This window comes from Nerophis lumbriciformis, linkage group LG04 (genome assembly GCF_033978685.3).
Source record: "Nerophis lumbriciformis linkage group LG04, RoL_Nlum_v2.1, whole genome shotgun sequence".
NCBI lineage: Eukaryota > Metazoa > Chordata > Actinopteri > Syngnathiformes > Syngnathidae > Nerophis > Nerophis lumbriciformis.
The window spans coordinates 47,161,243-47,179,216 of NC_084551.2; the positions used below are offsets into that span (position 1 = coordinate 47,161,243).

Sequence of the window (17,974 nt, forward strand, 5' to 3'; positions counted from 1 at the left end):
CAAGACAAACATGAAGAGCAATTTCAGGCATTAATCAATCGCTTTTTAACATAGCTTTTTTAGCTAGCGTAGCCTCCACTGAAACCTCATCCATACACTACCTATATCCGTTATTTGAGAGTGACGACACACCTCTGCATTCACCAACTTGTTTCAAGCTACTGTATGAACATTTGGAGACAAACAGTACAGTAACTGACCTACATTTTTAAGACTCCATTAAATTCGGCAAGGCCATCTTGTGACATCTTAGTTCAGTGAGCATCTAAAGGAGGGTTACTCATCTGTGGCTTGCAGGCCGATTTGACATCAGACCGGCGGCCTTCGGGTTGAATTTAAAATTTGGAAGAGAGTAGCATTTTTGCAGTAAATTCTAAAAATCCCATGAGCACTTCAGTCATATCAGAATCAGAATCAGTTTTATTGGCCACGTTTGACACAAAGAGCAGTAATTCTAAACCATAGGGCCAAACACCCCATAGAGGGCTGCCAAAAATGATCGGTTTCTCATAGAGCTGCACGAAGTTGAGAAAAAAACCTACCGTATTTTTCGGACTATAAGTCCCAGTTTTTTTCATAGTTTGGCCGGGGGTGCGACTCATACTCAGGAGCTACTTATGTGTGAAATTATTAACACATTACCGTAAAATATCAAATAATATTATTTAGCTCATTCACGTAAGAGACTCAACGTATAAGATTTCATCGGATTTAGCGATTAGGCGTGACAGATTGTTTGGTAAACGTATAGCATGTTCTATATGTTATAGTTATTTGAATGACTCTTACCATAATATGTTACATTAACATACCAGGCACGTTCTCAGTTGGTTATTTATGCCTCATATAACGTACACTTGTTGTTCACTATTCTTTATTTATTTTAAATTGCCTTTCAAATGTCTATTCTTGGTGTTGGGTTTTATCAATCAATCAATCAATCAATTAATGTTTATTCATATAGCCCTAAATCACAAAAGTCTCAAACGACATCCTCGTTACAGAGCCCACATAAGGGACGTCGATGTGAATGACTATGAGAAACCTTGGAGAGGACTGCATATGTGGGTAACCCCCCCTCTCTAGGGGAGACCGAAAGCAATGGATGTCGAGTGACATAATATTGTGAAAGAACAGTCCTTGGTGGATCTAACATAGTAGTGATCAAATAAATTTCCCCCAAAAATTGGACTTATACTCCAGTGCGATTTATATATGTTTTTCCCTTCTTTATTATGCCTTTTTGGCCGGTGCGACTTATACTCCGGGGCGACTTATACTCCGAATAATACGGTAATTGTGATTTATCCCTCCAAAATTGTGATGTTTATATTTTGTACATATAAATACACAGAACTGCAAAAACAACAAGTGAAGGAAGACATGTTACTTTAGACATTCTTGCCTCTAAGTGCCACACATTTGAACAATATGCAATAATTGAAAAGTGCCACACATTAGAATATGCAATAATTTACTTTAAAAACAATTGGCTTTATGCAGACAGACTCAGAGCTTTTGTCTACATCATGCTCTTAAACTGAAGGAATAAAAACTACTGTGTCTATAATGTAAAGTCATCAAAACAATCAAATGTAGATACTTTTCTTATGCCTTCTGATCTCTCTCTCTCTATGTCCATTACTTGCTGTACATATCCTACCAAGTCAGACCTACACTGTTTCAATATCCATTTCTCTGTTCTCAATTGTTGATGACTGATGAAGGGACGGCGTGGCGCAGTGGAAGAGTGGCCGTGCGCGACCCGAGGGTCCCTGGTTCAATCCCCACCTAGTACCAACCTCGTCATGTCCGTTGTGTCCTGAGCAAGACACTTCACCCTTGCTCCTGATGGGTGCTGGTTAGCGCCTTGCATGGCAGCTCCCTCCATCAGTGTGTGAATGTGTGTGTGAATGGGTAAATGTGGAAGTAGTGTCAAAGCGCTTTGAGTACCTTGAAGGTAGAAAAGCGCTATACAAGTACAACCCATTTATCATTTATAACAACCAAACCTACCCCCCTCCACACCCCGAATAGATAGTAGTATAGTATATATCTGTATCATGAATCAATTTAAGTGGACCCCGACTTAAACAAGTTGAAAACCTTATTCGGGTGTTACCACTTAGTGGTCAATTGTATGGAATATGTACTTCACTGTGCAACCTACTAATAAAAGTCTCAATCAATCAATCCAAACACATAGAATCATCATACTGCTGTGATTATATGCATCAAGTGTTCATTCAAGGCTAAGGCAAAATATCGAGATATATATTGTGTATCGCAATATGGCCTTAAAATATCGCAATATTAAAAAAATGCCATATCGCCCAGCCCTAGTTCAATGATGCCATTTCTGTTTGTCATGTATAATTTTGTCTATTTTGTGTTTATCCTTGAATAAACAGGTCAGTTTCTTGTTACCAACCATTGTGTATTATTCAAACTCCCCTAATTCAGCTGGCTCGTTGTTATCAAGAGTACTAAAACCATTTTCAACATGATTCTGACAACTAAGTAGGCTAAATAACTTTAAACTTTAATACATGCTCGGATAGGCCAGTATCGGTCAGTATCGGTATCGGATTGGAAATGCAAAAACAATATCGGTATCGGATCGGAAGTGCAAAAACCTGGATCGGGACATCCCTAGTTGTAATACACTTTTCTATCATTTGCGGCAGTTGACTGAATGACCCATTACAAGCCCAAACAATCAGAAGAAGTTTAGAGCAAAAGCCATGGAAAAGTTTTTAAGCGCAAAAATTCAAAGATGATTTATAAATGATAATCTTCTCCGCAAGCAGCAAAGCGCGCCAGCATGCATTCGCTCCAGTGATGTCGTCTCACGGCGATCAAAGATAAAATAGTCTTGTCTTGTGGGGTGCACCTCGCTTTGGATATGGGATTTCCAAAGTGTACCCTTTTTCTTTGTGCATTACTATTTTCCCCGCTTGTGGCTCAACAGTAATTGAACGCCATTGAATTTTCCCTCGCTACGGAATGGACCGAGGGTCAAAAAGGAGTCAGGACGCATGCACTTTAATCGCGCTAAAATGAGGGCTGTAAAAGGAACCTAACGCGTTATTGCGTTAACTTTTATAGCCCTACTAAAAAGACAAAATCAAAAAATCAGAAGGATTTATCCAATTGTTTATGACGTGTTCTTTAAAAGCCACAACAGAAGTGCAATGTCAAAGAAGAACATTTGTACTTTTTACAACAGAGCAAAAATAACATTCCACAGTGCAACAGTATATATTAAGCAGAGGCTACCTTTGTAATGAGATTGTAATACTTACAGCTGTTTTATCCATGAAGTTCCAACGTGCAGGACCAGGAGAGAGGGAAAGGGAAAAAGCACAAAACACAAAATCAGTACCAGACCACATGACTAACCACACTCTCTGCACAACTGCTGTCCTATGTTAAAAATTCTAGATGGCAGGAAAGCAGCAACAGAAATTGGACCGGCAGGCTGCATACTTGACTAGCTACACTTCCTTCATTTGTTTCTGTATTTGCAGCATCTTTTCCCCCCTCTGCCTTGGAGGACAGAATAGCATCTCTGGCCCTGGAGCAAGTGACCAAATGCTAACTGAAATTCGGCACACTCACACTTCTTAAGTCAGTCTCTCACTAAATTTCCCTCAAACCAACCAACAACTTTGCTGGAGGAAGTTGTGGCAAGGCAGGCGGAAGACGTAAGCGCCAAGATAGCAGTCACGATATCATGCATGCCTGTATGACCTAATACAAAAATAAATAATAAAGCCTATTCAACAATGTTAATTACTGTGGTTGTACTTTGCAGTGGTGTACCATAGTACGCTTCTTGAATAATAAATTAGAAACAGCAATGTGTTTTAAGGTGCATTGACACTTGTAGTCTGGTCCCCAGACCAAAAATTAAAAAGTATATACTTGGTGGTTTGTGTAGTCTGGTTATTTATTTTTTTAAGTCACAAGAAAGATGAAGCTGCCCGTGAGTGCTGTAGACCTGGTGCGTATGAGGTGTGTTAAGAAGCAAGAGGTACAATGCTGTCTACTGTATGGAGCTGCAACGACATGCTACACCAACACTGTCCCATTATAATGTGTTTGAGCAAGGGCATGTAGGTTGTGCCACATTCATTTGTGGCGGACAAAATATATTTGTGGCGGGCCATTGTATCCAGTGTTTTGTTCGGTTGGTGTGGTTGCCCTACTGAGAAGTAAAGTCGGCTTGCAGGCGGTCGGCCCCTAAGTTTGGGCCTGTCTTTTAGGTCCTGTATTGTGTTCATACTTGACCAAGTTAACTATAAGCAGAGCAAAAATACATTAAAAGGGAAACTGCGATTTTTTTTGCTTAGAATTTTGCCTATCTTTCACAATTTCTTTATAAGACAAGAACAGGTTTTTCCTTTTTTATGCATTCTAAGTCTTAAAATACGGCCAGTACGAGGTGGCTAACAATGCAGCTAATGGGAGTACTTTATTGCGCCCACAGAGATTTCTATAAAAAAAAAACACCAACAATACTTCATTTACATCTCCTGACCTGAATATTAACCGAGTCTTAGCAATATTGTTATTATAAGCGCTAAAGCAGACAAACTACTTTTAGCCGCACTGTGATCACAGAGAGCTAACTAGCTTATGCTGCTATACTGACACATTGAGCCGGTGAGCTGCTGCATCACCTCTGAGTTTCCATCCATCCATTTTCTACCGCTTGTCCCGTTCGGGTCGCGGGGGGTGCCGGAGCCTATCTCAGCTGCATTCGGGCGGAAGGCGGGGGGTACACCCTGGACAAGTCGCCACCTCATCGCAGGGCCAACACAGATAGACAGACAACATTCACACTCACATTCACACACTAGGGTTTGTTAAAGTTAATTCTAGATTATAAATCATGCCTCTCACTTGGATTGTGGAAGTTTGTGGCCATAAACAGAGAAGTTGGTCAACTTTGACATCCAATTTAGACGCGGATATGGCGAGAAAGACATTGAAAGATGCTCATTTGCGGCATCTATTTTTTTTTTTACATTTTAATTATTTAATTCTTCACATTAACGGGAAGTTATGAACCTACCATCAGTCGGCATCTCAGTGAGAGCAAATATTGTACAGTAAGGGAATGTTTTATTATGTTCGTAGTTTGTATATCTTAGCAATATTTCTGCATGATGCTTAGTGTTTCATTAAGTTGGATCTTTTTAAAAACAGCTTCTCATAACTCATCCTCCTTATATTAATGCTTAAAAATATAACTTTCTGGAATAATAATGTGTCCCAAAGTAGTCTTTGTTGTCTTACACAAAGTCTGCAGTGTAGTAGTAGTATTGTTGAAGGGGAAAGCGAATGTTGTGATGCATCTGGGAAATTATTGCGCCAATGTATGCTTAAAATAAGCAAAATATATACAGTACATTACATGTTATTATGAATGTGCCTGTTACTACATTACATATATACTTAGTGTATATATAAAGTTAAAGTACCACACACACTAGGTGAGGTGAAATTACTCTCAGCATTTGACCCATTCCCTTGGGAGGTGAGGGGAGCAGTGAGCAACAGCGCTGGCCACACTGGGGAATCATTTTTGGTGATTTAACCCCCAATTCCAACCCTTGATGCTGAGTGTCAAGCAGGGAGGTAATGGGCCCCATTTTTATAGTCTTTGGTATGACTCGGCAGGGGTTTGAACTCACGACCTACCTATCTCAGGGCGGACACTCTAACCACAAAGGCCACTGAGCAGGTTGATGGAGGTTTTTGGATGTTTTTAGAGCGCTTTATAGGCGGAATAGAGTGACTCTTTGTCTCCATTGTTAGCTGACTTTTGCTAACATACATTTACGATTTAGAATGCATAAAAAAAGAAAAAACGTTTGTGCTTGTCTTGCATAAGGATTGTGAATGATAGGCAAAATAAAATAAGTGTAAAGTGCAGTTCCAAACCAGAATAATTAACATTAATTTCAAGGCCAAATATTAATGTGGTTCTGATGAACCACAGGACATTTATTACACTTTCAGGACCAAATGGTTGCCGTTTGATGGGCGGTGATTTTAGAAGTCAAACCATGTACTCTAAAACACAAGATCCACTTTAATCCAGATTAGAATGCAGCCTTGCTCTCTTTAAACCTACAGGGCGCCATGTGTTCCTTCCTCCAGCTAAACCAACAAGCAGTGCAATTTACTTAGCACACACATGTGCTAGAAGGATATGTGGCATATGTGCTCATTTGGACTTCAAGGTCTTCACGAATAGTTCCAGTCCCCGTACAGTGTATGGATGGATCTAAACCAGGGGTGTCAAACGTACGGCCCGCGGGCCTGAACAGGTTGTATCCGGCCCGTGGGATGAGTTTGCTCAGTATAAAAATGAGCCAACATTTTTGAATGAAAGAAACTGCTGTTCTAAATGTGTCCACTAGATGTCGCAATAGCAATTATTTGTAGATGATGCTACATATGTACAAACAAATAAACCACCTGATGTCATACTTGCCAACCCTCCCGATTTTCCCGGGAGACTCACGAATTTCAGTGCCCCTCCCGAAAACCTCCCGAGGCAACCATTCTCCCGAATTTCTCCCGATTTCTACCCGGACAACAATATTTGGGGCGTGCCTTAAAGGCACTGCCTTTAAAGTCCTCTCTCACCTGAAAAGGATACTATTATATATGTCTCCGTTATCTATAGTTTTATCTATAACCCATAAAGTAGGCAGGTACGGAGCTATTTCTCAGTGTGTGTTTATTCCAGCCGGCACGTTAATACACTGACACACAACATCCTGATTCGCATCATGCATTGCATCAAAACTACGGCAAGTCCAAAAACATAACAGAAACGAAAAAAAACATAACAGAAACGAAGAAGAGACATGGCGACGACGAGTAAGAAGAAGAAGCGTAAGAAGAAGAAGCGCTTGCAAGTTCCAAAATGATTGGAAAAAATAATTTCAGTTCATCCAGGACAGCTCGAAGGGGAAGGGGTATGCTGCCTGCACATTTTGTAGATCAGACTTCTCCATTGAACACGGTGGCCGAACGGATATTCTCTTTCATGAACGGATTATATATACCGTATTTTTCGGACTATAAGTCGCAGTTTTTTTCATAGTTTGCCCGGGGGTGCGACTTATACTCAAGAGCGACTTATGTGTGAAATTATTAACACATTACCGTAAAATATCAAATAATATTATTTAGCTCATTCACGTAAGAGACTAGACGTATAAGATTTCATGGGATTTAGCGATTAGGAGTGACAGATTGTTTGGTAAACTTATAGCATGTTCTATATGTTATAGTTATTTGAATGACTCTTACCATAATATGTTACGTTAACATACCAAGCACGTTCTCAGTTGGTTATTTATGCGTCATATAACGTACACTTATTCAGCCTGTTGTTCACTATTCTTTATTTATTTTAAATTGCCTTTCAAATGTCTATTCTTGGTGTTGGGTTTCATCAAATAAATTTCCCCAAAAAATGCGATTTATACTCCAGTGCGACTTACTGTATATATGTTTTTTTCCTTCTTTATTATGCATTTTCGGCCGGTGCGACTTATACTCCGGAGCGACTTATACTCCGAAAAATATGGTGTGTGTGTATGTATATATATATATATATATATATATATATATATATATATATATATATAAGAAATACTTGAAAATATAAACACCCCCCCGCCCCCATCTCCCGAATTCGGATGTCTCAAGGTTGGCAAGTATGCCTGACGGCGTGGCGAAGTTGGGAGAGTGGCCGTGCCAGCAATCTGAGGGTTACTGGTTCAATCCCCACCTTCTACCATCCTAGTCCCGTCCGTTGTGTCCTTGAGCAAGACATTTCACCCTTGCTCCTGATGGGTCGTGGTTAGCGCCTTGCATGGCAGCTCCCGCCATCAGTGTGAATGTGTGTGTGAATGGGTGAATGTGGAAATAGTGTCAAAGCGCTTTGAGTTCCTTAAATAGGTAGAAAAGCGCTATACAAGTATAACCATTTAGTGCATCAGTCAAGGAAAATGAGCAAACGACATAAATAACATCCTGTAATTTGATTTTCATATTATTTTTTTATCTTGATAGGTTGAAAATGAACACCAATGAGTTGACTGATGAACATCATCATGTCATTTATTCAGAAAGAATAAATAACAACAAATAAAGATAGAATACTATTAACCCTTGTGTAATGTTCATATTGTTGTTACTCAGCCAGCGTTTGTGGGTCTGATGGACCCGTTGCATTTTGTGGCTTTTAATGCCTCACAATCAAACACTTTTATGTTAAAATACTGAACAGATGTTTACCTTATCCCAATAAACATCTGTTCAGTATTTTAACATAAAAGTGAGTGAGGCAAGGCATTAAAAGCCACAAATTGCAACGGGTCCATCAGACCCACAAACATTGGCTGAGTAACAACAATATGAACATTGCACGGAAAATTTATCTGCCAGTTTCTGCATCCCACAGGGATTCTTCTTTTGTGTTTCTGCACCTGTGGTTCCCACACAAGGTTGCAACATTGTTTGTCAACACTGTCTGCTCTCATTTTCTCGCACATTTGACCCTCTGATGTTCTGTGTACCTACCCTCTGTCCTCCTCCTGTGTAGGCCTGCTGTGTGTGTATGTGTGTGTGTATGTGTGTGTGTGTGTGTGTGTGTGTGTGTGTGTGTGTGTGTGTGTGTGTGTGTGTGTGTGTGTGTGTGTGTGTGTGTGTGTGTGTGTGTGTGTGTGTGTGTGTGTGGTACACAGAACATCAATTTCCACATTTCTATTAGCCCCGGGTCCAGTGGACCAGGACATCTTATATATAATAGAAATGTGTAGGGGGGGTGTATGGTGTGTGGTCATTAAATATTAGTGATGGGTCCGGCAACACCGATGCATCGAGCTCATAGAGCAAAACCCTGTGTCGGTGCGCGTACCGCTTTTAGAAAGTCACGTGACCGATCATGAGCTGTTTCGGTCACGTGACCGATACGCGAACTGTGTCGCACTGAAGCCTCCTCTGTGCCCTGTGAGCGGGTCTTTTTTACAGCCAGAGAAATAATAACTAAGAAGAGAAATCGTCTAAAATGTAATATGTTGGAAAAACTGTTTTTTTTTTAATAAAAATGTGTAAAAAAATAAATTAAAACAATTCCCAGTCCAGAATCATCCTCATTCACAACACGTTCTCTTATGTTATGATACATTGTTCACATTATTTATTGACTGTATCTAAAAAATACAGTATATACAATATATTTTTATTTAAATGAAGATATGAAATAATCCTAAATGAAATACAATGACTTGATTTATATTATTGTATATACTAGGTCATAAAATCAGTGTCAGTTGAGTCGGACCATAGGTTGCCTGTAGGGATTTTTAATGTCCAGCAGATGTCAGTATTTAGTGACACAGTATCGACACAGTATCAATGCAGTTTTGCAATGTGTTGAAACGCTTCATGACGCCTCATCAACCCATCACTATTAAATATGTATTCTGATATATGTTCTTCACAGAAAATGAGCCAAAGTCAGTGAGTCTCAGTTTGAAAAATTAATTAATTGTATCATTTTTCTTTTAATAAAAAAATGAAAACGGGTCCCACAGACCCGAACACCACACAAGGGTTAACCGCAACATGTAAGTGTAAAAAAATTTATTTTTTTTTAAATTACTTTTTTATCGAAGAAAACCATCTGACGTTGTCTTTATTTTTAAGTTATCGTGCCCTGATTTTACCAGTCCGGCCCACTTTGGAGTAGATTTTTTTCCATGTGGCCCCCGGATCTAAAATGAGTTTGACACCCCTGATCTAAACCTCAAAAGTGGTGAAATAAAAGACGAACACAGTCAATGCAGCACATACGCAGTGAGGTTTGTTTTGTTCCACCCTCGTCTGCACAATCCACTAACAATTATCGAGCGCCGTTCAACCTAAAAACGAACACTTAAAACAGGCAGTAAATCACGGTAGTGACAGTTTTGGTGACAAAGGCTTGAAATCACGTTTAATATTACCATACATCACAAAATGTAGTTGTAGCATACTCCTATAGAATCACTATAAAGTTGGATTTTAAAGAGTTTGCCGACGAGCTAGCGACAGGAAATGACACTCCCGTTACTGCTAGCAAAGACGAGGCTAAAGCTAGCTAGCATATCCAAGTGGAGGCGGACGACTGACTGGGCGTTGGTTACTCAGACGACTGTGAACGCTAAAAAAAAACTGGCGGAAGCCCCGTCGTTCAGACAGTATAAACAGTGCGGACACGGAAAAACACAGTTTACAACTCTTGTGTGTGGACTGTGTTGACGCAGCGGGCTCACCCATAACGTCGTCGCTCCCTGCCGCCTCGATAGCCGATCATTCACCAGCCCGACATTCCCCGTCTGAGCGCGCTGGCGTGAGTTACGCACTATAAACCACGCAGCGCAGCCCCACGACAGAAAGCCCAACTCGGCGTAGTTGCGCTGATTATTTGGCGTAATTCCTCCGTGAATGGCAGAGGCGGGAAATCTCGCGATAGGAGCAAAATCCTTTCAGGCTCCTTGTAGTCTCACGACAGTTCATCAAAGGAAGAACACTTTTTTTTTTTTCAAAAAGTGAAAAGATATCTTTAAAAAAAAAAACGTCAAACTAAATTAATACAATCGGAGATTATTACGTGTTATTTACAGATGATTAAGATATCGTTAATGCACCATCGCTGTTTTGCATCTTTTATTTTTTTATTAAAGTGCCGCATACTCCATCGGACTGAGCACGAGCAGCGTCACTCGTATCCATAGCAACCAATACTATTCATTCTCATGACAGCTCGGCGTCCTTGTCGAGACCTCTTTTTTTTTTTACTTTTAAGAACTTTTATAAAGATAACATTTTTCTTAGATGAGCGATCATGGATGAAGGGTAAGCTAACTAGTTGCTTATTTACCAGCCAAACTAAACCAACCTGCTATAGTTTGCATTTAGCCACGCACAACAAACACAAAGCTAGCTAGCTTGCTGTAAAAAAATTGTATTTATTTATACCTTTACTGAGCTAATGTATGGAGCTATTTTTTGACACAGAATTTTTGAAACTTGAGGTGGCGTGTCTCAGATGGTAGAACAGCTGGCCAGAAAATTGAGGAATCCTGGTTCGAACCAGCCTCCACCATCCTAGTCACCACTGTTGTGTCCTTGAGCAAGGCAATTCACCCACCCTGTCTCCCAGTGCCACCGACACTGGCGTAAATGTAGCTTAAATGTAGATAAAGGGTTTCTCAATGCAAAGCACTTTGAGTCAGTAGAGAAAAAGCGCTATATAAATATACTTCACAACTTGAATTTTTGCGTTTTAGTTTTTATTTACATCCGATTATGCTGACAATGTAAAAAAAACGTGAGGTAATTGTGCGTGTTTGAACATTTTGTTTGTTAAATTGCAGTGTTTTAAAATTCAGTGCAGAAAAATTCAGTGTATACAACTCTGCATACAGTGTAAAAAAAAAAATTGTTGCAAAAGTATTTGTTGCTTTAAAACTTGAGGCTCACTTCCGGTGAATTAATTGAACTAAACAATCAATCCTGTCTCAAAACCAGCCAGCATACTTGCCAACCCTCCCAAATTTTCCGGGAGACTCCCGAATTTCAGTGCCTCTCCCGAAAATCTCCCGGGACAACCATTCTCCCGAATTTCTGCCGATTTCCAGCCGGACAACAGGCACGCCCCCTCCAGGTCCATGCGGACCTGAGTGAGGACAGCCTGTTGTCACGTCCGCTTTTTCTCCATATAAACAGCGTGCCGGCCCAGTCACGTCATAACATCTACGGCTTTTGGAGAGTGCACAACTGCGCACACAACAAGAAGGAGACGAAGCAGAAGAACGAAGAAGAGACAGTCATGGCGACGACGAGTGACAGAGAATAGAACGAGGATGGACAATTCAACCATAAACTCACTCCTTTCCTGCAAATTACATTTCACAGATGCTGCCCATACCTATGCTCCTTCAAAGGCTGTGCTACTGGCTGCAAAGCATTGCACTTTCAAATACAACAATGAGTAGAGGAGTGTTATGTGTGTATATGTGTAAATAAATGAACACTGAAATTCAAGTATTTATTTTATATATATATATATATATATATATATATATATATATATATATATATATATATATATATACACACAATAAAATATATATATTAGGGATGTCCGATAATATCGGCAGGCCGATATTATCGGACGATAAATGCGTTAAAATGTAATATCGGAAATTATCGGTATCGTTTTTTTAATTATCGGTATCGTTTTTTATTTTTTATTTTATTTTTTAATTTTTTAAATTAAATCAACATAAAAAACACAAGATACACTTACAATTAGTGCACCAACCCCAAAAAAACTCCCTCCCCCATTTACACTCATTCACACAAAAGGGTTGTTTCTTTCTGTTATTAATATTTAGGTTCCTACATTATATATCAATATATATCAATACAGTCTGCAAGGGATACAGTCCGTAAGCACACGATTGTGCGTGTTGCTGGTCCACTAATAGTACTAACCTTTAACAGTTAATTTTACTAATTTCCATTAATTACTAGTTTCTATGTAACTGTTTTTATATTGTTTTACTTTCTTTTTTATTCAAGAAAATGTTTTTAATTTATTTATCTTATTTTATTAATTTTTTTAAAAAGTACCTTATCTTCACCATACCTGGTTGTCCAAATTAGGCATAATAATGTGTTAATTCCACGACTGCATATATCTGTTGATATCGGTATCGGTAAATAAAGAGTTGGACAACATCGGAATTTTGGATATCGGCAAAAAGCCATTATCGGACATCCCTAATATATATATATATATATATATATATATATATATATATATATATATATATATATATATAAGAAATACTTGAATTTCAGCGAATTCTAGCTATAAATATACTCCTCCCCCCTTAACCCCGCCCCCCGACCACGCCCACCTCAAAACCATCTTCCGAATTCGGAGATCTCAAGGTTGGCAAGTATGCCAGTCAGGGAGGTGCTTCAGTTTTAATTTATCGGAAGTGGGTCTAGAGTTTTAAAGAAACAATGAATTTTGCACTGAATTTATTTTGCAGTTATTTTTTTTACAATTAATTTTTCTATGCTGAATTTGTATACATAAAAAAAATTGTCACTGATTTTTTTTACGCTGATTTTTTTTACATTTAAAGAAAAACATACATTTTCAAACACACAAAATGTGCTCACAAATTTTTATTCAATGACATTTTCAGCATCATTTAAAGTAAAAAAAAAAAATTCAGATCACAAAATATTAACACAAATTCAGTTCAATAAAATCAGTGTCCAAAAAGAGCTTTCATAATAAAGACACACATTAACTTCCATTCAAATGATTGTGTCTGCAGCTGATCCACAGGTGACTCATGGAAGAAAAAGGTAGAAAATGTCCAGGCAAGTCAAAAAAGTCAGACGCGGAGAGAAACAAACCCACAGAAATTCACACTGTGTAAGCAGAGACGCCCCCTGGCAAGTCGTCTTGTGTGTCACATCATTACAATATAATTCGCACGACATTATCAGAATAAAACCACCCCCCTCACCCCCCAGGCCGTCATGTGATCTCTGGAGGCTTCAGGCCCTGCTGGCTATGAGCGGCCCTGAACAAGAGGTGAACAACCACCATCGTGTATCTTGTTGAGGATACAAAGCGGCTCATGTTTCCTGAAATGTGTGTTTGTGTAACGACAATATGGGAGTCAACGTGTGTTACAGGTGTTGAGTCACAGTAAAACAGGAAGCAGCAGATTCCACAGCCCGCACGGTCAAAGGGACAGCTGCAGCGAGGCCTCTGAGCTAGAAAGATTCAGGTAATGTGCAATTCAAACTTTTTAATTCCAAAGCAGAATCATTTTTTTTGCATGTAGTTGTTCTGGCATAGAATATATAAACCCCGTTTCCATATGAGTTGGGAAATTGTGTTAGATGTAAATAAAAACGGAATACAACGATTTGCAAATCATTTTCAACCCATATTCAGTTGAATATGCTACAAAGACAACATATTTGATGTTCAAACTGATAAACATTTTTTTTTTTGCAAATAATCATTAACTTTAGAATTTGATGCCAGCAACACGTGACAAAGAAGTTGGGAAAGGTGGCAATAAATACTGATAAAGTTGAGGAATGCTCTTTAAACACTTATTTGGAACATCCCACAGGTGTGCAGGCTAATTGGGAACAGGTGGGTGCCATGATTGGGTATAAAAACAGCTTCCCAAAAAATGCTCAGTCTTTCACAAGAAAGGATAGGGCGAGGTACACCCCTTTGTCCACAACTGCGTGAGCAAATAGTCAAACAGTTTAAGAACAGCGTTTCTCAAAGTGCAATTACAAGAAATTTAGGGATTTCAACATCTACGGTCCATAACATCATCAAAAGGTTCAGAGAATCTGGAGAAATCACTCCACGTAAACTGCATGGCCGGAAACCAACATTGAATGACCGTGACCTTCGATCCCTCAGACGGCACTGTATCAAAAACCGACATCAATCTCTAAAGGATATCACCACATGGGCTCAGGAACACTTCAGAAAACCACTGTCAGTAACTACAGTTCGTCGCTTCATCTGTAAGTGCAAGTTAAAGCTCTACTATGCAAAGCGAAAGCCATTTATCAACAACATCCAGAAACGCCGCCGGCTTCTCTGGGCCCAAGATCATCTAAGATGGACTGATGCAAAGTGGAAAAGTTTTCTGTGGCCTGACGAGTCCACATTTCAAATTGTTTTTGGAAATATTCAACATCGTGTCATCCGGACCAAAGGGGAAGCGAACCATCCAGACTGTTATCGACGCAAAGTTGAAAAGCCAGCATCTGTGATGGTATGGGGGTGCATTAGTGCCCAAGGCATGGGTAACTTACACGTCTGTGAAGGCACCATTAATGCTGAAAGGTACATACAGGTTTTGGAACAACATATGCTGCCATCTAAGCGCCGTCTTTTTCATGGACGCCCCTGCTTATTTCAGCAAGACAATGCCAAGCCACATTCAGCACGTGTTGCAACAGCGTGGCTTCGTAAAAAAAGAGTGCGGGTACTTTCCTGGTCCGCATGCAGTCCAGACCTGTCCCCCATCGAAAATGTGTGGCGCATTATGAAGCGTAAAATACGACAGCGGAGACCCCGGACTGTTGAACGACTGAAGCTCTACATAAAACAAGAATGGGAAAGAATTCCACTTTCAAAGCTTCAACAATTAGTTTCCTCAGTTCCCAATCGTTTATTGAGTGTTGTAAAAGAAAAGGTGATGTAACACAGTGGTGAACATGCCCTTTCCCAACTACTTTGGCACGTGTTGCAGCCATGAAATTCTAAGTTAATTATTTGCAAAAAAATAAATAAAGTTTATGAGTTTGAACATCTGTGGGGACTGCTCAGAGAGTATGGGGTATCGGACTGTCTGATTGTGGCAGTCCGCTCCCTGTATGCTCAGTGCCAGAGGTTGGTCCGCATTGCCGGCAGTAAGTCGGACACGTTTCCAGTGAGGGTTGGACTCCGCCAAGGCTGCCCTTTGTCACCGATTCTGTTCATAACTTTTATGGACAGAATTTCTAGGCGCAGTCAAGGCGTTGAGGGGATCTGGTTTGGTGGCTGCAGGATTAGGTCTCTGCTTTTTGCAGATGATGTGGTCCTGATGGCTTCATCTGGCCAGGATCTTCAGCTCTCACTGGATCGGTTCGCAGCCGAGTGTGAAGCGACTGGGATGAGAATCAGCACCTCCAAGTCCAAGTCCATGGTTCTCGCCCGGAAAAGGGTGGAGTGCCATCTCCGGGTTGGGGAGGAGACCCTGCCCCAAGTGGAGAAGTTCAAGTACCTCGTAGTCTTGTTCAGGAGTGAGGGAAGAGTGGATCGTGAGATCGACAGGCGGATCGGTGCGGCATCTTCAGTAATGCGGACGCTGTATCAATCCGTTGTGGTGAAGAGGGAGCTGAGCCGGAAGGCAAAGCTCTCAATTTACCGGTCGATCTACGTTCCCATCCTCACCTATGGTCATGAGCTTTGGGTTATGACCGAAAGGACAAGATCACGGGTACAAGCGGCCGAAATGAGTTTCCTCCGCCGGGTGCCAGGGCTCTCCCTTAGAGATAGGGTGAGAAGCTCTGTCATCCGGGGGGAGCTCAAAGTAAAGCCGCTGCTCCTCCACATCGAGAGGAGCCAGATGAGGTGGTTCGGGCATCTGGTCAGGATGCCACCCGATCGCCTCCCTCGGGAGGTATTTAGGGCACGTCCGACCGGTAGGAGGGCACGGGGAAGACCTAGGACACGTTGGGAAGACTATGTCTCCCGGCTGGCCTGGGAACGCCTCGGGAACCCCCGGCTGGAGCTGGACGAAGTGGCTGGGGAGAGGGAAGTCTGGGCTTCCCTGCTTAGGCTGCTGCCCCCGCGACCCGACCTCGAATAAGCGGAAGAAGATGGATGGATGGATGAGTTTGAACATCAAATATCTTGTCTTTGTAGTGCATTCAATTGAATATGGGTTGAAAAGGATTTGCATATCATTGTATTCCGTTTATATTTACATCTGACACAATTTCCCAACTCATATGGAAACAGGGTTTGTAACTCGCATGATCTCAATTTATGTTTCAGTATGACATACAGAGAGCAGAGATGTTTCAGCAGCCACCCGCTACACAAAGTCTTCTCAAACATCCTAGCCTCTCTCGTGAAAAAACGCCTCTGCAGGTAAAAACTCTCGAAGTAGGAGTGTCCGAAAGGGGCCAGCGGCCCTTTTTTTTATTGGCCCTCGGCTAGGGCTGGACAATTGGTCGAATTTCATTTTAGATTTAGGCTTTTCAGATCATAAAAATATTACAATCGAATAAAACAAACATTCATTAGCTTGTAACGGTGAAACGGATGAGTGAGCTTACTGTATGAGTGAAACTAAATAGAAGTTTGGAATCTCACCATGGTTGCTACCTTTTATTTGACACAGCACTAGTGTGCCTAATCAATAATCACTCAACTCAGAAAAAAAAGTGAGGCATTTCCACGTTCACGCAACCTAAGACGGAGACACAGAAAAACGGAACCCGTTGTTTAGTGCGGAATATCATAGAAATTGATATAAATGTGAGTGAAATGTTGTCTTTACGTGGAGAAGGAGCATTTGTTTGGGAAAATATCGTCTCGGGTACCGCTCATTCATCTCCGAACCCCGTCCTTAACTAAACAATGTCAAGATGGCCACTTAACTATAAAGCTAAAGCTGACAAGAACAATCCATACACCCACAACACATCTCATCTGCTTGTGTTGTTGTGAACGACATCATAGATGCAACATCAATGTACAAACAGGACAGCAGTCGCAACTTGAGAGGCTCTTTATTTTTTTAACAGCCTCAAGTCGTCTCTTTACTCGGTAAGCTCAGAATAGCAGCACACTTTACCCCTTCACAATAACAGCGCTGTGCACAACATCTGGTCTGGCTGCGCTAACAAAATAAAGGATTCAAAAAAGTACATTACACAAACATAATGTACCGAATGATACGTTCACAAAAAAATATTATGCTTTGGTCAAAATTGTCCAAAGATGTATTGTACCAATACATGTTGGGATTTTTGCTTTTTATAAAATTGTATTTTATATCATAGTACTCATATGTATTTTTTAAATACAAACCCCGTTTCCATATGAGTTGGGAAATTGTGTTAGATGTAAATATAAACGTAATACAATAATTTGCAAATCCTTTTCAACCCATATTCAGTTGAATATGCTACAAAGACAACATATTTGATGTTCAAACTCAGAAACTTTATTTTTTTTTTGCAAATAATAATTATCATGGCCCTGCGATGAGGTGGCGACTTGTCTAGGGTGTACCCCGCCTTCCGCCCGATTGTAGCTGAGATAGGCTCCAGCGCC

At 40.4% G+C, this 17,974-nt stretch overlaps 1 protein-coding gene across 8 annotated transcripts in view; it reads left to right on the plus strand.

Moving 5' to 3' along the window:
* The first annotated feature begins 10,808 nt into the window (after nt 1–10,808).
* The window catches only part of nek10 (NIMA-related kinase 10), a 90,169-nt gene continuing 83,003 nt past the window's right edge, over nt 10,809–17,974 (plus strand). For all 8 annotated transcript variants that reach the window (XM_072913032.1, XM_072913034.1, XM_072913033.1 and 5 more), the window contains exons 1-5: nt 10,809–10,932; nt 13,437–13,537; nt 13,639–13,699; nt 13,804–13,898; nt 16,688–16,783. In XM_072913032.1, the coding sequence (XP_072769133.1) occupies nt 13,455–13,537; nt 13,639–13,699; nt 13,804–13,898; nt 16,688–16,783 (335 nt within the window). In that variant the 5' untranslated portion in view covers nt 10,809–10,932; nt 13,437–13,454. The remainder of the gene's footprint in view (nt 10,933–13,436; nt 13,538–13,638; nt 13,700–13,803; nt 13,899–16,687; nt 16,784–17,974) is intronic.